This window comes from Nymphalis io, chromosome 11 (assembly GCF_905147045.1).
Source record: "Nymphalis io chromosome 11, ilAglIoxx1.1, whole genome shotgun sequence".
NCBI lineage: Eukaryota > Metazoa > Arthropoda > Insecta > Lepidoptera > Nymphalidae > Nymphalis > Nymphalis io.
The window spans coordinates 2262888-2288430 of record NC_065898.1 but is presented as its reverse complement, the minus strand read 5'-3'; the positions used below and the strand labels follow the sequence as shown (position 1 = coordinate 2288430).

The 25543-nt window shown below is 31.3% G+C and overlaps 2 protein-coding genes across 6 annotated transcripts in view; both read right to left on the bottom strand.

Moving 5' to 3' along the window:
- The window catches only part of LOC126771590 (zinc finger and BTB domain-containing protein 17-like), a 299967-nt gene extending 284748 nt beyond the window's left edge, over positions 1-15219 (bottom strand). For all 5 annotated transcript variants that reach the window (XR_007669553.1, XM_050491559.1, XM_050491562.1 and 2 more), the window contains exons 1-3: positions 15078-15219; positions 14602-14795; positions 13946-14270 (exon numbers count right to left, since the gene is read on the bottom strand). Coding sequence is in view for 4 of the 5 variants with exons in the window: in XM_050491559.1 (XP_050347516.1) it covers positions 13946-14270; positions 14602-14795 (519 nt within the window). In the remaining variant the exon portion in view is untranslated. The remainder of the gene's footprint in view (positions 1-13945; positions 14271-14601; positions 14796-15077) is intronic.
- A 3369-nt stretch (positions 15220-18588) lies between these two features.
- Positions 18589-24782, bottom strand: LOC126771624 (fumarylacetoacetase). Its single transcript, XM_050491612.1, has 9 exons — positions 24558-24782; positions 22687-22794; positions 22393-22517; positions 21858-21998; positions 21241-21338; positions 20503-20658; positions 20181-20387; positions 19261-19409; positions 18589-18921 (listed from the first exon to the last, which is right to left on the bottom strand). The coding sequence occupies exons 1-9, from the start codon at positions 24639-24641 to the stop codon at positions 18718-18720; spliced, it is 1272 nt and encodes a 423-aa protein (XP_050347569.1). The 5' UTR covers positions 24642-24782; the 3' UTR covers positions 18589-18717.
- Between the last annotated feature and the right edge of the window lie 761 nt (positions 24783-25543).

Genomic DNA, 25543 nt, shown 5'->3' with positions numbered 1-25543 from the left:
TATGTGTGATCTCACTCCTTCAATGGAAATAAAATTTATTAAAAAGTAACAAAAGCTAGATAACGGTATATCAAATGCACAAAAACTAACAAAGCGTCTACAATAATTTTTATAACACTGTTGCGATCCGTCCTTTAATTATAAATTTGATCTAGTAAATAAATATTAGTCCTTTACTGAGTTTCTTTACCCGTTTCTTCCCAAGTCTGAGCTGATGGTAGATTTATATCAATTAATAAGAGAAGGTAATGCTTCCATGTTGAATAAAGAATTTGATCGTATTTTATCGTTGGTCTAGTGGATAGGATATATAAAGCAGATTCTGAGGGGCTGGGTTCAAACCCCAGGTCGAACCGATTAAAGTTTTTCTTTCGATAAATTCTCAGTTGTAGCCTCGAGTTAGGAACTTGGAAGTCAAAAAGTAGACTTAGTTCCAGTGTATATAGAGACTACTTTACTTTACTTTTACGTTTTATTAAAGGTATTAATTATAAACATTGTGAAGCGGTTGTTTAGTTAAACACTGATTTTTCTCTTTCTGTCATCATTGATTTGACATTTGATAGAAAGAGACGCAGCATTTTTTCAAGTTAACCTCATCAAAATAAAGTCTAAGCTGTATCTCTGAATATGGAAAATTATCAAACTATAATTAAAGTTTAACAACAAAATGTATTATGTATCCGTAACCGTAACAGCCTGTGAATGTCCCACTGCTGCGCTAAAGGCCTCCTCTCCTCTTTTTGAGGAGAAGGTTTGGAGCATATTCCACCACAAACAAATTACCAACGATTAGTAAACACACACCTTAAGTTGGATCAAAATATTCGATTTAAATTAAATAAAAAGTTAATATCTATGACGGCCAGTAAGTAAGTCAACTGTAGATACTTCACACGAAAAGTACAAGTTATGTATTATATAAACGTATATAATAGGGTTTACCGGACCGTTGCAATCTATGTATGCAGTATATACCGTTGCATTAGTATTGCGAATCAGTTGAACCCTAAGAAAACGTTTTTTTTTCCGGCCGTTGCTCGTTGCCTTGATAAGTCAACTTGTTTCAAGTGACGATATGTGTGAACCAAGGATCTTAGGACATCCATCTATGTAATTTAGACTTTGTAAAGGTTAGAATAATACAGGAAGCATAAATATTTTAATTTCGTTACATTCGGTACCCACATAGGTATCTCGTATATTGAAAATAAAAACACAACATGGTAATTGGTTATAAGACGCGAATCTTAATCAAAGATTCCGGGTTCAAGCCCAGCCAAGCGCCAGATAATTTTCATGTGCTTAATTTGTGCTTATAATTCATCAAGTATGCCTAATGTGTGATTCCACCAACCCGCACTGAAGCAGCATGGGGCAGTAAGCTCAAACCTCCTCAAAGAGCCTTTGCCCAGCAGTGCGACATTTACAAACTGTTACTTCACTAATTTAAAAGCTTAGTTAAAAATTAATATACAAAAAATGTGCTTATTTATAAAAAAAAAATTCTCACATAGTTTTATGTTTATCTGACATATATATTAACTTACAATAACAAGAGAGTTTGTTCATTTTTCACGAGAGAAAAGAAATTGCTATTCAACGCGGAAATGCTTAACGAACTCTACCCGAGTCGTTATTTGTACCGCAAGTATTTTTACATTTTACAAGAGAATTATTAAAAATAACAGACAACATATACTATTATACATAGATTACGTAATCCGACGAAATAGACCATAGACTATTTGCTATTACCTACATAAAGTCACGCATGCATGTCGTACTATTAACATAACGGAATATTTAATTTATATAAAATGTATTATCTCGAAATAAATTCGTTGTGAAATTATTTAAGCTTTGTCGAGACGAAGCATAAGATTTAATATTTTTTGTTAGTCGTTATTTTTAATTATAATACAGAACACGATTCTTCATAATTGTCAAAATATAGACCGTTACTTACAATTTACAAATGTGGTTTTGTGTTAAAATAATGGCGTTTCGAGTTCAATGACTTTATGTACGATGACGTAGCATTTTCATCGCCAAAATATGTAAGTCTTCCTAAGAGGTCATATCTATTTAGTAAACAAAATTTACAATTAGTTTTTTCCGTTTAAGAACACGACTCTAAATTAGACTGCCAAAGATTAGATAGAATTATATATATACTTTTTCAAACTAAAACTTTTTTTAAATAATGACATGTAAAATTAGTATTACAAGTGTTTTTATGAAGAAATTAATTACTTATATAATTTGATATGATTTGTTATCTTAAGTAGTTGTACCTGAGTGTGTTCTTAAATTCGTGAATATTTTTTTAGCAATAAGTCCGTTATTTCATTATACTTAACAATGGCAGTAAAGGAGTACAATTATTATTCGTTTATATTCAAATTCATTTACGTATTATTTCTATTTTAATTATTTTGTTTATGAGACCTTCGAACTTGAAATTACTCATTCATTAATATAGTTTTTTGATTATTTAAGTTTTAATGTATTTGGTATCAAAATAGTATTTTTTTAATGGGTAAGAAAATGGTTTTCAGTTTATGGCATCAACGCCCATAGAAATTAGCTCAGTTACAAATATTAACCATCCCTTAAATCACCAATGTGCCACCAACCTTGGGATGTTTTGTCTCTTATGTTACATTGGCTCTCATTCTAACCGGAACACGATAAATCAAAGTAATAATGGTGGTAGTAGAATATGTGAGGCGTGGAGACTCACCGAGTACCCTATAAATTGTCTCCGGATTATATCAAAGCCCATTCAATTGTTGAATCAATATATATAGAAATAACAGTTTTAAACAAATAAACTATTTTTTTTGCATATTATAGAAATTTATCATCACAGATTAAAAATTATAATAACATAACCAGAAGTATATATAACAAATGTGATGATGCGATCTATTTTTTTTTTTTTAATTAAACCCTGGCAGGCTTTAGAAGGTTAGACTCGGGCTGGTAACAAACGGCTGCATTAGATGTTTTTTTTTAATCTGGTTTATCCTCGTCATTATTTTAACATCTGCCTTATAAAACTCTTATAAAAATTAAAAGTTATTATACATATTAAATTTCTTACCGTTGGTTAATAGCCTCCTGTAAGGAAAAGGTTTTAGAACTTATTCTATCACGCTACTACACTGCAGTTTGATGGATATACACGGGACATAATTTCTTCTGACACATGCAGGTTTCCTTATGATATTTTTCTTTACACGAGATAAATTATGAACCTAAATAAATTATATCAAAACTCTGTGTTACTCATTTGAACCTGCGACCTTTGGTTAATATTTACCTGTCTACTATCTGTTCTTATCAATCCTCTCAGATTAAACAATTTTTATAGACTGATGATTAAGTATTAAGTTTATTTAAAATCGAAATGTATTTCATTAATAATATATATTTATAAAATTGATATAGATATATACACGTATTTTTTTTGTCCGCCGATCTTGAGCTGTATTCAAAAATCCAAGTCTGCAACTCATCAGGTAGTTCAAAACAATAACGAAATTCCATAATTACAGGCATTTCTCAAAACGAATTAAGAAGACCTTTGATTTTCTATATAACGCAATAAATTAAACGTAGAACTACACAAATGTAGATTCTACGGATAAAAACCGGCAAAAAGAACCCAATAGTCACTCTTTTTTAGTTATCGTATAGATATAATAATCACGTCTTAAGAATATAATACCCATATTAATCCGACGCTAAGCGCTTCCACCCTCAGGCAGCCACCGTTTGAGAATGTATCAGACGCTCTCTCAACCCTTTCCATCACGTTCTTTCAAAATATTAAAATATTTTAATTCAATGAAAAGTTTTATACAAGAAATATCTTTACGTATTCATATAGTCAGTACTAAATTAGCTTAAACAATTTTCATTAAATTTACTTTGAAGATAGTTTGAACTTTGGAAGAGGATATTTTGAATAAACCCTGAAAGGGTAAACCAAGAATATTTATTCAACGCAAACGAAATCGCAGGTAAAAACTTAAAAATCAAGCAAAGTTAAGTAACCTTAAACGGTATTTCATTTTTTGAAATAAAAATAATTTCATATTATTATGGGGGGATATAAGATACTTAAGTTTAAGTACATCTGTTATGGTTCAGCCGTTCGTGACGAAAGCGACCAGACCGGAGATTTTCTCTCGAACTGCATTGACGCAATTAACTATATTATATTTTTCAACACATGAACAAGACTGACTGGATTTCTACATAAATAAAAAAACAGGAATTGAATCTAATACCAGTTGTTTTCGAAACTGATTCGCATGCGCTGGACAGAAAGACAATCGGTCTAATTGCTATTATTGATATCATTAAAAATAAAATGCAAATACAATACTTTTAAATTGATAGTTATTGTGTTAATTAAGTAAGTAAGATAAATAAAAACATTAAATTTCCTTAATGTAATAAATATATTTATTCACACGCCTTCACGGGCGCATAAGGGAGAAGGGAGCGGAACAAGACATAACAGCATAAGAGAGCGTCATACCGTGTGCTGTAACACCATGGGAGTAGGTTTTACCCCTAAGGCGCGTCAATATTATATATTTTTCACATAAAAATAAATAATTAACTCTGTCGGTTATAAATAATTAAACATAATAAACTGTAACTATAACATCGTGTCTAACCTATAGTAATTTTTAATAAGTTACTTTCGTGAAAGTTTCTAATGAGGACACATAGAGATTATAAAACAGATTATAATAAGACACAATGGATTTTACTTTTGGTGGATTGGTAGTAGAGCTTTGTGCAAGCTCGTCTGGGTAGGTACCAGCTACTCATCAGATAATCTACCGCAAAACAGCAGTACTTGGTATTGTTGTGTTCCGGTTTGAAGGGTGAGTGAGCCAGTGTAATTACAGAAATAACATCTTAGTTCCCAAGGTTGGTGGCGTATGATATAAGTTAACATTTCTTACAATGCCAATGTAATGGATCACCAATGGGCGCTGGTGACCACTTACCATCAGGTGGCCCATATGCTCGTCCGCCTTCCTATTCTATAAAAAAAAATGATATATGAGAATCTTGCCAGAATTTCGTGGTACTTTTTTTTATAAAGTTAGAAGGGGGGCGAGCAATTGGGCCACTTGGTGGTAAATGTTCACCAACACCCATAGACGTCGGCACTTTAAGAAATATTAAGTATCTATTATATCGTCAATGCAATAACTTGGGGTAAGATGTTATGACCCTTGTGCCTTTAATTACTCTGGCTATCTGACGCTTCAAACTGAAACACAAAAATACTATTGTATTACTGTTTGTGGGTACAATACCTGATCAAAGGGTGGTACCTACCCGGACGAGCTTGCACAAAGCCGTATCACCAAGTAATATCCGAGCAAGAACCATTTAATTTTTATATGTTAAATAAAGAATGAAAACATCGTCAGGTAAGTCCATGTGTCAGGTTGAGTTCTGTCACAAATCTTTGTAAGGGGGTGAGGGGGTTATTATTGGTAAACAGAACTTTAACAAGTTCATATTATTAACAGTAAAACAGTACAGTAACAGCCTTACTGGTGGTAGGGCTTTGTGCAAGCTCGTCTGGGTAGGTACCACCCACTCATCAGATATTCTACCGCAAAACAGCAATACTTGATATTGTTGTGTTCCGGTTTGAAGGGTGAGTGAGCCAGTGTAATTACAGGCACAAGGGACATAAAATCTTAGTTCCCAAGGTTGGTGGCGCATTGGATATGTAAGCGATGGTTGACATTTCTTACAATGCCAATGTCTAAGAGCGTTGGTGACCACTTACCATCAGGTGGCCCATATGCTCGTCCGCCTTCCTATGCTATAAAAAAAAAAGCCTGTTAATGTCCCATTGCTGGGCTAAGGCCTCCTCTCCCTTTTGAGGAGAAGGTTTGGAGCTTATTCTACCACGCTGCTCCAATGCGGGTTGGTAGAATACACATGTGACAGAATTTCAATGAAATTAGACACATGCAGGTTTCCTCACGATGTTCCTTCACTTCCTTCACCGTCAAGCACGAGATGAATTATAAACACAAATTAAGCACATGAAAATTCAGTGGTGCTTGCCCGGGTTTGAACCCACGATCATCGGTTAAGATTCACGAGTTCTAACCACTAGGCCATCTCTCATATTATTCCGGAATAACAAAACGTTTGTATGTTCAGTCGGATAATATAATTGCATATAATTCAATATTCTATTTTAAAGTCTCTTGATTGGGTTGTCTGGAAGAAATGGCTTATTGGCCATAAGACCGTCCCTTGTACTACACAATAATTAGCTAAGCACATTTCTGCATGATTTTCTTGTGGTGTACAATAAAGTATAAATAATATTTATACATTGTAAGATGTAGTAATAATAATAATGTCCTCCAGACCGATTTCGGCCACGGCGGCCAATCTCAAGAGAGATTAGCCAACAGCGCAGGAGATATTATAGTGCACAAGTGTGTGCGCAAACACAAGTGCGCTCTCTATTCCATAACTCTCATAATCCGCTGGGATGGCAATCCGACACGACCCGAAAAAGTTCAGGCGCAGGACCGGCTACGCGTGCTTTCCGAGGCACGAGAGTGTATACACTTCCAACTTCCAGACTTCGGGCTGCTACTGAGAATTTTCTGACAGAAAAACCCAATAACTTTTTATTTTCCCGATATGGGAACTGAACCCAGGACCTCCGGTTCTGCGGCCTTGCATTAAACCACTAGACCAACGAGGCAGTAAGATGTACTGTCTACATATACTAATATTATAAACGCGAAAGTAAATCTATCTGTCTGTATTTTACTCCTTCATGGCTATACTTCTGAATCGATGTTGATAAAATTTTGTACGAAGCAAGCTTGAACCCCAAGGGGGTTTGGTGAAATTTTTTTACCTAACACTTGCACTCCCCAACGCTCGACGCCCTAGGAGAAAAGTAGTCATAATAGTATATAAATCGGACCATCGCTTTGTCTCTTAAATAAAACATAACAATATTGGTATTTAAAATAGTTTTAGTTATCAATATTGATTTTTTCTTATTACCTTAGTAATAAGCAAATTTTCCATTTAATAACATATATACGATTATAATAAAAATAAACAAAGCGAATGAAATAACTTATCATGCGGGCGATACAATTTTTTTTTTTATTTTTATAGCCCAAAGTTATCAGAAATTCAATATTTATCTTGAATTTAAATAATGTTTAATATTTAAATTTGATAATACAGCTATAAAATATACGTACGAAAAAAATCATAAAACGTTTATATGGAAATATAATTTTACATTAATACCTATTAAGTACAACAATATAAATTCGATGTTTTGATCGGATTGGATGCGTTTGATTACGATGCTTAATTTAGAATCATTTCAATAAAATAATCAAAGGAGGTCAAATAGGTTGGATTATTGAATTTACAATTAACCTGTTTGTTAATATTAATCTTGTATTAAGACAATGTTATTTGCAAAATGAGATGTAACATGTGAATCGTAATTGAAAGAAACGAGATAGAATGCTGGCTATGACCATTTGTAATGTGATATTATTTTTGTTTCGTCACATGTTCAGAAAACATAGCGAATAAAGCAAACATCCACCAGCTTAAAATGACGCAGCGCGGTTAAGAAATAATCCTTAATCTTTTACTAATTAGATAATTATATCTCGTTTTGTTAGCATCACAATTCATTTTTTTTTAATTAAAACACCTGTTGGCGCCCCTAAGGGCAGGACCAACCGTATACAAACGGCTGACGCTCTCATCTGCCCCCTCTCCGCTGCTCTATACTCCCTTGTTTTTATACAATATATAATATTTTTTTTTAATTATACACATTTTTTACGTTATAGGCAGATGGACGAACAAATGGGACATCTGATGATAAGTGGTCACCACCACCCGTAGACATTGGCGATGTAAGAAATAATAACCATTCCTTACATCGCCAATGCACCACCAGCCTTGGGAACTAAGATGCTGTGTCCCTTGTGCCCGTAGTTAAACTGGCTCAATCACCCTTCAAACCGGAACGCAACAATAATACTAAGTATTGCCGCTTAGCGGCAGAATATCTGATGAGTGGGTGGTACCCATGCAAACGGGCACATAGCCCTACCACCTATATATAATTATAATAACTATCAGTTTCGATGTTCCACATCTCTCGGGCATGACGGCCACATTTTTTTATCTTTAACACGGTTGCCATAGCCGTACCACGGCGACCAATCTAAAGAACTAGCCAACCGCATGAGGTTTTGTTTTACCCAAATATGTGCATAGTTTATTATACCGTCAGGTTCATAGCCTGATGAATCGACGATTATTGTAAAAAGTTCTGGCGGAGGAAAAAGGATGTACATGATTTTCGATGCAAAGGAGTATAAAAGTGCTGGAAGTGCTGGAAGTGCTCCCTAAAACCATCAAAATGGGCTATCACTGTGAAATTCTTAATAAACTTTTAACAACTTTATGATGACGAGAGATTTGAAATCAGGATTTGAATATGCAGCCAATGGACCAAAAAATGATTATTCCTCTATTATGATCATGAGAAACAAGACTTCGTAGAACAGTATGGTCGCTCGTGCCCTACAAAGCACGTCGTGGACAAAACTAATTTACGTAAACAATAAAAACAAGACACTTTCATTAGATCCATGAATGGCGTGGCGTGAGACGTTAAGTTCCACAACCTCACCATCAAAATAAATGAACTATATGAGTTTTTTTGATAAATTAACTGTTTTAATAACCTTACTATATTGCTCTCTTTTAACTAAAAATAAATTCATATGAAATAAATTAATATTTATTTCGTGCTCGGCGGTGAAGGAAAAAATCGTGAGAAAACCAATCCGCACTGGAGAAACTTCAAACCTTCTCCACAAGAGGATACGAGGCCGTAACCCAGTATAACAATATTTGCAGGATATTAATTTATATTAAATAAGTAAAGAAATTATAGCAAAAACTTCATTAATTAATATTTGGGATATAACTAGATGAATGGGAGAGAAATCACTGAACCAACCCCAAACAAACGGACAAGTGAAAATTCGTGAGACTTACGTCATGTCAGAATTCACAAAAATGTATTTATACCATATATCAACAGTTGATATTAAGCTTTGGCTAGCAGTACCAGAGGGTTAAAGGATAAGTTTGGATAAGGTATACAAAATACATGACAACATAGGTACATGTATACACAGAGCATATGCATTTTTCTCTATAAGGCTACGCCGTTGTCGGATAAAAAGCCTACAGTGATAGCCCTTGTATTGTTGTTTAATGCGTTACGATGTAAGGTAAAGATAATATAAAAATATATGACAAGGTAAATTATAATTGAAAAATTCTAACCTCAAACAGGTCACTAGATAAGTTATTTAACACTATTTTATTTGAATAGCTAAATACAGTAATATTCCGAAAAATTTGCAGTATGTAACATAATTTATTTTAAAAAAGAGGTAATTATTAAAAAAATATAGATATGGACGAGTACTATCACTTAAATTATATACAGAGATTTAAGCAAGCGATTAATATACAATAAATTATTAATATGTTTTAGGCGTAGCTACGTTTTTTTTTATATATATCTTATGTTAATTTAAATGACTTTGTATTAAATATAATACATTTGCGCAAATGGTCGTTTTCGCGCGTTTTTGTGCGTAGATTATAATCTGTCTGATAATACTGTCCGTAACATTAGTACTGGGAGTGTAAAATTAAATAAATGAGTAATACTTCCCGTCATTATTAAAGTTCATTAATGTAAATTCAACTATTGTACGTAATTGTTTCCGCAGATGTTTACATAAGATGAACAAAACATTTTATGTATAAAAAAAATATGTTAAGTCGTACGAGGCTATTGATATCGATTTTAGAACGCTGGTTCATTATTTTTTTATTAGATACCGAGTAAGAAATTGATAAATCACTGTCGAAATTTTTACCATGAGAATGCGAAAAAAAAGGTTTTGATATTTCATAACCTGTTTGGATGAATTTTTAAATAATAATTTATCGTCATATAACATTCCTTTGAAATATTTAATAACAGTATATGCGGAAAAATATTAGGTATATAATAAACTGCTTAAATAAATAAATATACTAAAAATAAGCCTATAAAGTATACAGTTTCGAGAAAAATGACTCAGTGCCCATTACGTCATTTCATTCAATTTAGCAATCACGCGTAAGACTTAAATTAATCTTAATATACATAGATGAAAAATTATTACACAGTTTTAAGACGAACCGCAAACATGTGTTGTCTATTTATTCAGTTTACCTATAAAATCATAGACCTTTTTGGAATAAAATTAAGCGTTGCAATTAAAGAGAAAAAATATATATCTGTGCATATAATTATTTATACAATCTCGAATGTTCGGTAGAAAGCATAAAAAATAATAATGATTGTTCATTTCCAACGTCATGTTTATTTTATGATAATTTCAGCGATAAGCAACAAATCACAAACAAATATAAATTCTGTTAATTAAAAAAAATTGACACACTAAAAAAAAATATTAAGACCTTTTTGATTAAAAAGCCTTTATATTGAGCAACTTTATTTAGACATTTTATGCATTAATTTCCTTTCAGATGTATTATTTATGTTACTTTTAAATAACAGCTGTTCCGACCACAGACATTTAATTTTTTTTTCCTTTTTTTTTCGCCGTTAATGTCAAAGTGTTCAAAGTATTGTCTAGCATGCTTTATAGTTATTCTGTTAAAAATATATATAAATTATATGATTTTAGTTAAGACGTAAGTTTAATAATAAAAAACTTATTAATAATCATAAAATACCGACATTAAATTAAACGTGGCGCAATATTATATTATTTATTATTCATTACCGCTCAACCCACAACAGACTTAAACAATGAATGTTTTATTTTCATTTAAAACAACTCACAAGTATTAATATGAAAACATCTGATTTCATTGCGATTGAGTTTAAGATTTTTTTATTACTTAGAAATATTCGATTACCCTTTAATCATTTTGAGAGTAATAATTAATTAAGTATAATTTAAAATATTTTTGATACATGTTTGATTTATGTATACGACGTATGTTTTATGTATAAGTGTATAATTTTACATTTATATGGAATTAACTTATTAGTAAAAACTGTAGCACATAAGATATAACTTTAACAGATAATATATGTATATTGTCATTTATAGTGTTCTTTATTAGAATTTTTTTAACGATTATAATCGGTGTTTAAATTTATCCAACATTCATAAGTATTTATACCTTTAATATAAAAATACTGGTTTGTTTATTTCACAGACAGCCGCGACCAATAATTCAAGATATTCGAGATTAAAGAGGTAAACCCTATGGCCTATAGCATAATATGCTTATGTGCGTCACGACACGACCTAGGACCGGCTTTTTCAGTCCACGATAAAAGAACAAAATGGACGAAAAAAAATACAAATCTGACAGAATCAGTCCTACATTTTTTTTTTCTTTGTGGAACAAGGAATTGTTTTAGCTTTTAACCAAAGGGCTGTGTTTGCGAATTCATTTGTGGGGATTTTTTTTTATATATTTCTACTACTATCTGCTATATTACTGGGTGAAAATAACTGTCATGTATCATGTAACGCCAACATTGTAATAATAGTTTACTTGGATGTAGAGCTTTGTGCAAGCGCGTCTGGATAGGTAGCACCCAGACATTGCGTGTTTTACCGCCAACAGCATTACTTAGTATTGTTGTGTTCCGGTTAGAAGGACGAGTGAGCCAGTATCATTATAGGCACAAGGAACATAACATCTCAATTCCCAAGGTTGATGGCGCAGTGTCGATGTAAGTAATGAGTAATAGCCCTTCGAGCGCCAATGCCCTAATGTATGTGTATCGCTAGCTTTTAAATGAAATCTTTTCTCTCCGTAGCTCAAAATAAAACAGTTTAATTTATTAATAAACAGAATGCTACGTTCAAAATGACAGCATAATGCACAACCAGCCTAAATTTTATTAAAGAATCGACGAGTCATTTTGATTCGATACGTAGATATTATATAGTAAAATATTTTAGTTAAATGTTTCGCCTATACAATAAACAAAACCAATGTATATCACACTTTAGATTTTATATAAGGTATAGCAAAACTTTTATTAATCAGTCCATAGTAAACCAATGTTTTATGAATCCCTCAATTAATTAAATGACCTTTGGATAGGTACGTCTTGGCCTCGCAAGTGAAAAAAGTTTTGTATTCGATAAACAAACTCATACGGATATAAAGTCTAGCTGTTCAATGAAAATAAGAATTTTTGAATTCTTTTGTTTGATTACAAAAACTTTTACAGGTCACAAGCAAACAAGGTCAAAGGACCAACGAAGCCCTAATCCAAGAATAATCGAGATATTTCCAATCGTATATAATATTAGCAATTTAAATAATATAACGTATTTAAAATGAATTAAAATACTAATTAAATATAAAGACTTACGAATCAACAAATATATTTAAATGCCTGTTGGAAGCCACACGAAAGTAAAAAAAACGCTTGATACATGTGAAATTTTGTGGCCGATTATGTTATTAAAAACGTTTTCCACTAAAAACATTTTATTTCGAATGCATTTTTTTTGCAATGTATTATGTCAAAAAGCGACGGGTTTGAATTAATTAGGACCTTTGCTTTTAAAAAGATAAACATCAAGCCTAATTACCATTTGAAGACCCAATTACTATAACTAAGGTATTTTACAAATTATAAGAATGTAATTTTATCAAGTACGTGTTTCATAATTAAGGTCGAAGTTTTATTATAAAAACGTTTAGGAATATGTTTTTCTTTTTCTATATAATTTTTAGTGACAATTATTATGCTAACTTAATGAATGAAATGTCAATAAATCATTTAAACTCTATAAAATAATTAAACATATTATATCTAATTTGTTTAAGAATATGTTTCATCGCAATTTTTATCCAAAGCAATTGTATAAACTTTAAAATATTGTACTTATTATTTATGTATATTAAAAGCATACCAAATGATATTTAAATACAAGTACAGTTTAGAATATTTAATTTATTTATAAAATATTCAATACAAGTACTATTAATAATGATGAAACATCTGATTGTAATTTATTGTTTAAATAAGAACAAAGGAAGTTGAAACAATTTACAGTTGGTTAAAAGCAAATATAAAATCACTGCTATTTTTCACATTAATTAAAAATGTTGTATATTAAAATTAATATTAGAAGCCATTTTGAATTAGGAAGTCATTCTTATTTAACTTATCTTTTCAGATATATTTAAATTTTTACCAATAAAGTAAATTGTCAATATTAACAGTACATAAACATATTTCAAATTTATTTATATACATTAATATATGTATTTTCTTTTTTTTTTAAGTAATAAAAATGTTGTCTAAGACATGTGTATCTTAAGTTACTTTATATTTTAATGTGAAATTGTTTTAATTTAAAAAACATTATTGTGGAATAAAATTAAAAAGCTATAATCATTGCATTTCTATATGCAATACAAGAAACTTTAATTCAAGTTTTAAACAAGCTCTATAATTATTTTAGATCTAAGCTTGAATTCTAATGCGAGACCTGTTGATTGTCCTTTAGACATTGTGTTATATCAGCATTGAACAAGTTATCTAATAAACTTGCTTGGGTTCCACTATGTTACTTAATTCCTCAAATGTTTAACCATCTAATATCTATATATATATATATATATATACTATAATATATACTATAATAGTTACAATTCAAAGCCGAAATTAATAATATTCTCATCCTAGATGTTCAATTATTGCATATTGTGTACCTTTGAATAAAACAAAAATTTATCTTACCTGTTTCAACCTCTCAACATCTGTGCGAGCTTGAGGGTATGTCTGTGATGTGGAAACTGTTGCTGAAGTAGTTGCAGTTGCTGTGGTAGCAGCATTCTGTCCATAGGCGGGATATTCCAAATTCACATTCAATAGCTGCGCAGCATTATCACGGGCCTCATAAGCGAGACCTCTAATTTCTAGTTCTGAAGCTGTGTGCATCAGTGACTGAAGATCCAATTCTTGCACATCCACTGAACCCTTGTACATGAACTCAACCAGGAGATTTATTTCCGAGAAGGGTATCCCTTTAAGAATCACGATGGGGTGCTGACATGGGTTGTCCCTAACAGAAGTTATTTTTTTCATATATTCAACATTTTACTAAATAACAACTTTATCAGTAATCCTTTATAAATTGAATAATAAATTATCTGGATATTATTAAGTGGACATTAATTTTTTTCTTATCATTAGATAAAATTATTATATTTTTTTTTTATATAACTAAATTATATTACTTAACCGATTTTAATACCTTTTATATTTTACGTTAATTTTCAATAAAACTTTAATAATATTCCATATAAAATAAATAAGATAGTACTATGATTCATTTTAATATTAGTCATTTTTTATTTTTAATGAATAAACGCAGCAATAATTAATGGACTTACTTGAATATCTGTTCGAAGTAAGGGCTACATGCTGAAAGGACGAGTTTGTGCGCTTTAAGAGTCCCATCGCGGCAGGAGAGCGTCACGTCTGCCAGCGCTGACGACGAGTAGATGGTCGTGAACAGCTGGCTCAGGTTCTGCAGGTGGTTGTTCCACTTCAAGTGGAACGTCTTATCGCTCACGAGCCCCTGCATCTGCACCACCACAAACACTATCAAGCACAAATCACTCACTTCTGTTCGTAAAATAAAAAAATCGACAGAAAACCGTCTCTGCTGCGACCGCTACATAAAATTATAATTATTACAACTTATTTTTAGAACGATGCCCGTAAAAAACACTATACGTACGCGGTATGACAGTGTAATACTGTAGGTACGCGCCGCCGACGGAATTTAGAGCTATAAAATTTTATTTATATTATATTCGGCAAAACGTAAATTTTGAATTAAACCATCGCAGTAAAAATTTCTCACCTCGTATTCACTTTTCCTACTTCCCAATTTTTCACAAATAACACCGAAACATTTCACAAAATTTTTAAATACTTATTATGTTACACAGAAAGCCGTGTCGTAAAAAACAGAGTGGGGCACGCCGTGGCCCCCTCCTTGCCCCGGCCCCCTCGCACACAATCAATATACGGAATATGAGAGCGCGGCGCGCCGCCTCGCCCCCCCGCATGCTTTATTATACCGTAATTAAATATATACAACTTTATAAATTGTACACTAACGTTCATACATTCCAAGTGAAAAGGTTCAAAGTTAAGTTATGCTCGTCATTTTATAATTTAATATTGAAATAGAAGACGGATTTATTCGACGTCTTACACGAAACACCTGCATTGATTTTCGTTGCACAGGTGTTTTTAATTTAATTGTAAATTTTGAATCAATGCGTCTACTGCAACTTTGGCTTAGTGTGCGTGCTGCACATTAATTTTTTTATAGCTTAAGGAGAAATATAATTATTTTTGTTTGTATATATTTCAACCTAACTTGGCCCCTTCCTAATAATAAATTGTCGGGTGGGAAGTATGTGTGTAAAAAGTACTTCAATCTCTTTTCACTACATGCACAAACGCACGCACACATAGACAATAGATATAATAGACGGATTCAGTCTTCTTTTTATTAGATTCCATCCTTTCGTTTACAAGTACCTGCCGCAGAATGCATTTCTATACTATATGTACCTAGATTGTATACACAATATGTTATAGGGGTGGGATAGTAAACATCTACGTTGTACGTATGTATGTTGAGCACATACATATATAATATTATTATTTATAAGTTGGACTTGAAAGAGAAGGGCGCATGAGCGTTTGCATGAATAATATTTCTACCCATTACCCACACCACAAGCAATATTAATATTAAGGTGGGTTTGTTCTATTTACTTTTTGTTTTGTACCGCGTTACCGTAACCGTAGACTCGAGTTGTATTACCATCTTGGATCTGTAATTTAGACTACTCATTATTTAATATAATAGAGAAATTAACGTGTAGTTATTGCATAATATATTTTTTTATCATCATAATATACATTTCGTTGTTTAGTGTTTATTGGTACTCGTTTAAATATATAGTTAAATATATTCATATTGTATTTTAGAATATCTTTGTATAAATAAAATCTTACACTATTTTGTATGTTGGTTTGAAAAAATATAATGAATGTAAAATGTATGTTCGCACAGTATTAATCCACGTTGTCTACGAACTAAATGTCTAGTCTAGTTAACTAGATGTTAAAGAGGACTTTTATATAATTATAATACATATTGGCTTTAATACTATAAGTATTTTTCTTACACGTATGTATTGAGAAAAATTATGATAGAGTCGCTAGCCGGGGTCGTGTACGTAAGAACGAGAAGACCGGGAAGCGCGATGAGATGACTTCTTACAATCCATTAATAATTAAATTATAGGTAGGTTCTCTGGATAAGAAAATAAACGACTGTGATGCGTTTAATCTGTGATATTAGTAAATAAGTACATAATTTTCAGCTCCGTCATGTTTAAATAGAGAGATTAGGCAATATAACTATAAATCAATATTTAACACAATTGTTATCTTATGAAATAGTCTTTAAACAAAAACAAAACAAGTCTTTTTTTAAAAAAAGACAGCACGTTATTTTGTTGTTAATGTTTTCTTGTGTTATTGTTAAACCGTTACTCAAAAGACAAGACAATACGAAATATGTTGCACAGAACGAATGTTTTTTTCTAACATAAGCTTAATACTTTGAACTTTACAAGATTATAAATATGTAAGTTATTGATTAACAAACTAATTAAAAGTTTAATTTTTATTCAGATTAGGTACTCTTACTTCATTGGCTTTTTATTAATTCAACAGAGGGCGACACCTGTACCAGTGTTTTTCAAAACGTCATAAGATATATCAGAGCTAAACACCATTAAAAAATATACATTTAAAAATATAAATACTATGTTAATTTTATATTTTTACTAACCTATATAAGCCGGTAGGCATATAGGTACTCGTTTCGTCAGTACTCAGTTGACAGTTTTAAGACGTAGTGATTTAGTGACGTAATTATAATTCTAGAAGTGTCAGTTGCATAATGACACGTTTATTAAAAATTAAAAAAATGAGCTAATGTTGAAGTGAACTTCTTTGACAGATACAAGTAAGAATAATAAAAATTATGTGCCTTGTACATCATACATATGATTGCATTATTTAATTTTAGACTAGTTTTAAGCATCGCCCACTTTTTTTTCGAACTGACTTGTTGCTGTTGGCCCAAATGGCCTCGACAGTGTCAATGGCTCGCAATACCGAAAAATAAACTTCGGAAGTAATATTGCTTAGTTGCTTACCTACCTATATTTATTTAATTAATCATTTAATGCTTAACACAAACAAGTGTAAGGTTGCTAGATGTAATAAGTTTATTTGAAATTGTTTAGTTTAGCTTACTGCTAAGTTGTCATTATAAACTGGATTTTTTTAGCATTCTAATGAAATAAGTAATTTTTTTGGTAAGTATGTAACGTTCTGCATAGTGTGAACTTCGCCTTTACCGTACCCTACAACGGTTTTTGTATACATGGAATGATACTAGTTTAAGTGCGAATATGTCTCAACCAAGCAAAGACAATGTAAATGGTAATCACTACCTTTTATAATATATAAACAGGCAGTAGATCACAACTAGGCTAGTTTAGGTCGCCCCCAAACCTATTATCGCTTGCTTAAATGTCATTTCTCTATATGTACTGTTTAATGTTTTTTTCTCTGTATTATGCTGTTTGTTATTAATTTGTATGGTATTGTATCTTTATTCAATACAATTTTATATTTGAGTATCTCGAGATCATCACGAGATCTAAACTATCCGCTCGATTGACTTAAAATTTGTCACAGTTACTTTTCCCCGACGTAGACGCTCACTAAGAACGTATTTTACGCAATCCTATCCAAAATACATTTCTTTTTTATCTAACCGTTCGAAGCCGCCACCACTAGCTAGTTTTACTATAAAATTGCGGTTAATAAATTGTTATGGCCAGACAAGGCGTACAGTTTGTTAGTCCGCCGTTAGTTATTATTATAAGAAGAAAGCTCTATGGTTGATTTTGACGCATATGTATTTTGTATTTGTATTACTGTCATGTCATACCCATATTCTCTGAGTAAAAGTGTTCCGTGGTCATACCTGTTTGTGATAAGTGTTGTGATGAATTTATATACAATAAACAGAAATTCAAAAACATAATGCGTCTTCTAGTAATCAATTTAGTTATTGTATTGTGTAAATAATATAAATCTGTATTTATTAATATAATCGATTTATTTTAATTACACATATGTAATCGAAATGGCAAAATCAAACATTAATATCATTATCAAATAAAATGTATAGAAGCATTAGTAATTTAGAAAATAATAGGTTAAAAAAATATTTTTCAGATATAATTAGGGAAACAATAAATATACAAAAATACAAAACTAATTGTTTATTTTTGACTATCTAAAAAATTGCATTAAAAACACACTTGGCAGTGACACAAGGTGAGGAAAAACTAAATCACAATGGTGAAATATCTTGTATTAAATTGAAAAATTGTAATTTATTCTTTGTAAGGCAAGGCCGGCAGAAGTTTTCCTTCACATTTTCCAAAACCAATCCGGACACCCAGCTCATTCACACAATAACCCCGGAGTATAACAGTATCTCCATCTTGCAAGAATTTTCTCTCTTCACCATTTTGCAAGCGAAGAGGCTTTGTACCTTTCCAGCTTAGTTCAAGCATGCTCCCATAGGAATCAGATGTCTGAAAATATAATTATAAATATGTTTATCCTTAATAAGTTTAAGCACTATGACATTTTTATATCTTAGAAGAGATAAAATGTTAATCAGACTGAACACCAAATTACCAGTCTAAATAACCATCCTTATAATTTTATTATTTCTGAGTAAAATCAATCAGCAGATAGGTATTTTTTTTTGGGAAAAATAATATCATGCAACATCATGATTTAGTTCCAAAAGTGTTCAAAATCTGTTTCAGAACCTGCAGATGAAATTGAAACAGTGAAGGTTGGATTACCAAATTGGGTTTTATCATGCTATTATTTGCTAAAATATAAATATTTGGAATTTAACTTACATCACCACTAATAGTCCCAGAACCTAACAGATCGCCCGGACGTAGGTTGCAGCCAGTTATAGTTTGTTGTGCCAGCTGTTGCTTTGCTGTCCAGTAGAGGAAGCGATAGTTTGATCGGCATATAGTGGTTATCACTGATGATTTCTCAGCTAAAATAAAATAATTCGTTTTTATTATGCTGCTTAGGTATACTTCTTACCTAGCGTTTAAGTTTATAATTGACAACATTTTACATATATAATATTCTAAAATTATTATTAATGAAAATATTACTTTTTTAAATACAGTATTTTTTTTAAATTTTATATAAGTGGGTACTGCATGTAATTGCCTATCGATTTTATTTACAAATAACACTAAATAATTACAAATTGAAGACATTTAAACCTACCTATCTAATTATCGTTTGGTAGAAAAAAATATTAATTAAATATGCTGTGCTTAATATATATTTCATTTGAATTATTTACTTTTGGTGTCTGAAGAACTGACAGAGGTCTCGCCTATCACATTAACTATAATATGATAAAATCCATAGAATTTTAACTACTTGACTATCCAATTTCTAAAATTTTAACAATTTAGCAATAAATAATTTCTTCCACATCTAAAATTAAAAAGAAAGTAATAATAATTGAAAACCAAATAATATGTGCACTTAAAAAAACTTTCTTGCAAAGAAGTTTAGAACAAATGGCTTGAAATCTCTGATGACGGCGTTCATTGCACCTGTGTAAATAGTAAATACGATGGCAATATACCTATTCATATGCGAGTGACAGAGACAAGTTATGAGGGTTCAACATACGAAATTTTTTCTTATCATCTTCCGCGACTGCTGGAGTATAACAATAGTATTGAACCAAACCGTGGAACAAATAATTAAATATGTTGTTATTATATATATTATTCAAACTTACACTTTAAATCCACCTCTAGTTTAATATCAAAGTTGAATTTATCATCATGTTGCAAGTAAGGAAACGGAATTGGATCCTGAGGGTAGTTGTCCACGATGTAAGGGCGAAGTGCTTCCACTGTCACAATCCATGGCGATATAGAGGTGCCCAAGTTTTTGGCTGTGAATGGTCCCAATGGTATGTATTCCCATTTTTGGATATCGCGAGCTGGAATTAAAATATTGATTAGTTGTCTCTCAAATAGATCTAGATCTCACTTTCATACTCATTTCATTGTCATGATTATAAAAATTTACATTATACATGTAAGTATTGTACAAACCACTCCAATCGTTCATGAGGACAAAACCAAAAATGCGATCTTCGGCTTGCTTAGCTGTAATCCTTTCTCCAAGGGCAGTTGGAGGACCTCCAATAAAGCAAGCCATTTCAAGTTCAAAGTCCATCAGACGACATGGACCGAAATGAGGATCAGCTCCTAAAAGACGCATGACATAAAGGATTAAAATACGATAAGATCAATTATGTATTTAGACGCTCCCTATGATCTAATAGTTTACTTATAAGGCTGCAGATTCCGATGTTTTAATCCTGTTTTCAAAGTCTGAATAAAGCGAATAAATTATTCTGTAAAGAAATGCCTCTGAAAGCATGTTAGTCTTGCGCCTGAACTCTCTCCTCTTGTATTTAATTGCCATCCCATCGGTTTATTAAAGCAATGGAATAGAGAATGTATCTGTTTTTGCGCCTGAACATTGTTATAGATTTTGCGCAATTTGCTAGTTTCCTATTGGTCGGAATTTGTCAGAAGAGATGAAAATCACATTTTATTATGATGGCTTATAAATTGTTTTTTATGTTAGTTATTTCCACATTTATTTTTATCTAATGATATTTTTATCATGCTCCTTTGTATACATATATACAAAGGAGCATGTAATATTTAAATCTTAAAGTTTTTTGTTTTTCTTTACTTCTTAATTTGAAACGGTATATATATAAAAAAGTCTCTGGCACTTTATATATATAAATATCATTGTCATTTTTGGCCAAATGTTACCTTCGACAGGCAAAGTCTGCCCCATAGGTCTTGTGATCGAAGTTCCAGATATAACGATGGAGCTGGATCGGCCATGGTAACCAACTGGCAAATATTTCCTGAAAATGGAAAAGATAAATATATACATATCCCATCTAATGCACATCTCTCTATTTAAATACATAGAAACTTCCGATAGAAATATTATAACATATTAGTATGTAATATATGTATAGCTGAAAAAGCCGAGATGGCCTAGTGGTTAGAACGCGTGAATCTTAATCGATGACAGTGGGTTCAAACCAAGGTAAGCATCACTGAATTTTCTTGTGTTTTATTTGTGATTATAATTCATCTCGTGCCTGACGGTGAAGGAAAACATCGTGAGGAAACCTGCATGTGTCTAATTTCATTGAAATTATGTCACATGTGTATTCTACCAACCTGTATTGGAGCAGCTTGGTGGAATAAGCTCTAAACCCTCTCCTCAAAAAGGGAGAGGAGGCTTTAGTCCAGTAATGGGATATTAATAGGCTGTTACTGTATATGTATAGCTAGTTAAAAAATAATAGACCGACTTATTATAAAATTATGCTAAATCATACTGCAAAATAATGAAGTTGAAAAAGGTTTATTACCAATTAGGCATTAAAGCGTTTTCCTTGCTCCTGAACATGATGCCCACGTTGGTCGCGTGGTGGATTGAAGAGTAGAAGTCCGTGTAGTCGCCAATTTCTGCTGGCATGTGCATCGTTGCATCACTCTGCTTGATAAAAGCTCTGGAAGGTTAAATTTGTAAATCATGTTATATCAGAAATAGCGAGACGTATTTTTATTGTTACATATATAAATTCTAGTTTTAGTAGTTGTTTATGCAATATTGTATGTCTGCATAACAATAAAAAAGGTATAAATAATATATTAAACCAAAGATTCAAGATGACCTAATGATTTGTATTTGAACTGATTCAAATCCAGGCAAGAATAATGAGTTCAGTTTTGGATGAAATACTGCCACGTATATCCACCATCCCGCATTGTAGCAGCAAATGTAACTAGCTCCAAGTTTGGAACATTAAACTTTAAGAGGAGAAGAGACATTCGTGGGACATTTACGAGCTCTTACTTAATATATTGAAGCTTTTTTATGCTTTATTAAATCAAATCGATTACTTTTGTCGAAGTTCGTTGTCATTTTTCAATTTGGTATTATTAGTGTCGAGAAGTTTCTGAATGGTATTCCTTGCTTCAATCCAATGTGGTTTTGTCAATCCCATAAACGCATTCAACTTTTCTTCCTGTAAACAACAATTTACGTTTATATAAAGCATAAATTAATAATATTAATAGAGCTCATAAATTATGAATAATAAATTTGTTTACAAAACTAGTGGATTATTGTATTTACATAATGTTTTGCAATAACAAGTCAACTAAATAATAAAATGGAAATAAAGTTTATACTACCTTAAAAACATGTTGTTTGTCTTTCAAGAGCGCTCCGGTAAATAGGTGCGAGATTGTATTCAAGTCTAGAATCCATTCTCCAATGGCAACACCGATGTGTTTCTGGGCCTGTAAATATATTTTATATACTAAATCAAAATACCATTTAACATTGGTAGGAAGATTTAGTTTGATAAAGTGAAGGCCCGTTTCAAAATTTTTGCGCCGCGAATTTGCCCTTTCGAAAATAATAAGTAAAATTATTGCCTTATTTAAAGAGATACCACATTTTTCAAATATTTATTTCATATAACATTACTTATTACAATTTATACATTTGAATTTGACCGTAAGTTATATCTGACAAGAAAGATAATTAGGTTTCAACGTTAAAGCATTTTTGTTTTATAAAGTTATGATTTTTGTTATTTTGGATTTAATAATAATTATCTTTTTTAATCAATAATCTTTTATATTATTAGTATTTCGCGCATACGTTAAGAAGTATGCGCGACAGTGATGCCAACTTGGCGGTTTTCCCCCCAAATTTGGGGGGAATCAAGATATCCAGGGGTTTAGGGATTGCATTTATTTAGGGGGTTTATTATTCGATATTTTTTTTTCCTTAAAAAAACGTACAACTCTATACAATTTATATTAAGCCTCGAACGCAACAACCAACTGAAATATCAAAAAACTATAATACATTGACATTGAAATAATAGCTCAACGGTCAGCGTGCTTGTACAACACCTAGGAGGCCCGCCCGAGCTTCGATTTCTGGTCACTAAATGAAAAATAAAAATCGTTTAATTTCATTAGATCATTAATTAATGTATGTAAATGTGTAAAATTCACCCGCATAAATACAAGAGCTATTTTATACTAATTGAATGTATTTTAATTTGAATTTGAAATTACCTCTCAAACCGAGTGTACAACAAAAAATTTAAGGATTCTTTTAGGGGAATTTGAAGGTCCTAGGGAAAATATTCTGTAGGAGTTGGCATCACTGATGCGCAAAGTACTAGTTACCTATTTCTAACTCCTTCTATTTATTATTTCCTATTTCGTTTTAACACCAATATGGTTATTCTTAACGATCGGCTTATAATTAGAATTATAGGTATATAAACCCGTTTAAGTTTGGCATAAATAATACGTCGTAAAGTTTCCTATATATAAATATATCACTGTGTGTAAAGTTGAATATTTTTTTTTTTTTAAATATATATCCGCTGCTTGTTATTATAGGTGTCCTTTATTATTGACCTATTTATGTGTCCTATAAATCTTCAAAATAAAAACTATTTTGTTGGTATTTCATACATTTTAAACATTGGGTGACTGTTCTAAAATATTTTAAATAAATATAAATTATAATTAATAATAAAAACAGAAGTATATCGTAAAAATATCGAAACCATTTATTCTTTTCCTACCAATCTATACCTATATTGTTTATTTGTAAAAATAATTATTTATAATATCCATGTATCTGAAAGTGGCGTATCTAAAAATTTTCTTTTTCTTAAAAAGTTATTGATTGTATATGTAGTGTAGTCTATAGAGGTAGGTAATATTTGTAACCTACAGCATTATAAAGTTGAATATATGATAAGATTGTATGTTTACATAACTTGACTTCCTCAGTGGAATGCTACATTTTACTCATTTTAATCAGCTACAGCAAATAATCACAACACAATTTTATAATGTGCAATGTTTAAAAAAATCTAAAAGAATAAAAGATGAAATCTCTTTTAAACTTATAAATAGATAGTTAACGAATTCCAAAACCTGAAGTTGGTATCGTTTAAGAAAATAACAAAAGTATATTGTAAAAAAAAACATAACAAAACAGATTATATAAACTTTTAATTTACACTCACGTTTTTAGACGACGTGAACACACCATAAGGCAAGTTTTCTATAGGAAAATCTGTTATTGCAGAATATTCTATGAAGGATTTCATTATTACTGACACGTTAGTTTTGTTTGAGTTTCACGGTAAAAGTGTCTTCTTGGTTTTGTAAATCTAATTTACGTTCGCTATGGAAATAAGGCGGAAAAACAAGTTTGGTCGCCGGCCGGCGAACACAGACTGGATTCTTTATGAAGTCAAGGTCGCACTCCGCTGGTTGACAGTATTTGTTTAATATACATTCTAATACGTAATAGAAGTGGGTATTGTCAAAAGAGATAGCACATATTTGCTCGCAAGAACAATGTTTATATTCAAGTTTAGTTTAATTGGATTTGAGAAAACAAAAAAAACTTCGTAGGTACTTTGAACGTTTGCAAGGAGAAAATGTTTGTGTTGTGAAATTCACAAGTTAGTACATTGCAAATATTGCATTGAATGCAAATCTATTTTTAAATCTAATGTAAAGTGTAATGAACTGCGAATGATGCATCAACACTGTCTTGCGTTTAGTGACGTGGTATTAATATCCATTCTCAATTCTTGGTTTTAGTTAAATAAAATATTAATACATAAAAATCACAATTTTGTTATAAACACTACAATCTCGACAAGTAAGTTAATATATATATTCAACTGACAGAGTGGTTTTCCTTTGTTTTAATTCCGTTCCACTCTAAAACCTCATCAGGGACAGCTAGTTCATAATTAAAACGTATTGTATGTCGCTCGTTTTATATTACAATGACAATAACAAATGCAGCTTGCACCTGTAGACCAGACAATCTGGTGTAAATAATGTGAAAAAAGTTTTTTTCTTACATAAATAGATAATCAGTAGATAATAATAGTCTCATTTTTTTTTTGCTTTTTGCTTAGTTATTTATTTACGTTTATTAGGTTCAAAACTAGTAAGCAATAGCAGTGCTTCGTGCAATTATTTTTATTAGACC

What these genes read in the sequence shown, in the direction of transcription:
- LOC126771624 (XM_050491612.1), bottom strand. Translation starts at nt 24,641, where the DNA reads ATGAAATCCTTCATAGAATATTCTGCAATAACAGATTTTCCTATAGAA. An exon ending in TGTTCACGTCGTCTAAAAAC is followed by an intron (nt 22,795 to 24,557) that starts GTGAGTGTAAAT and finishes ATATATTTACAG; the next exon opens with GCCCAGAAACACATCGGTGT. An exon ending in ACAAACAACATGTTTTTAAG is followed by an intron (nt 22,518 to 22,686) that starts GTAGTATAAACT and finishes TGTTGTTTACAG; the next exon opens with GAAGAAAAGTTGAATGCGTT.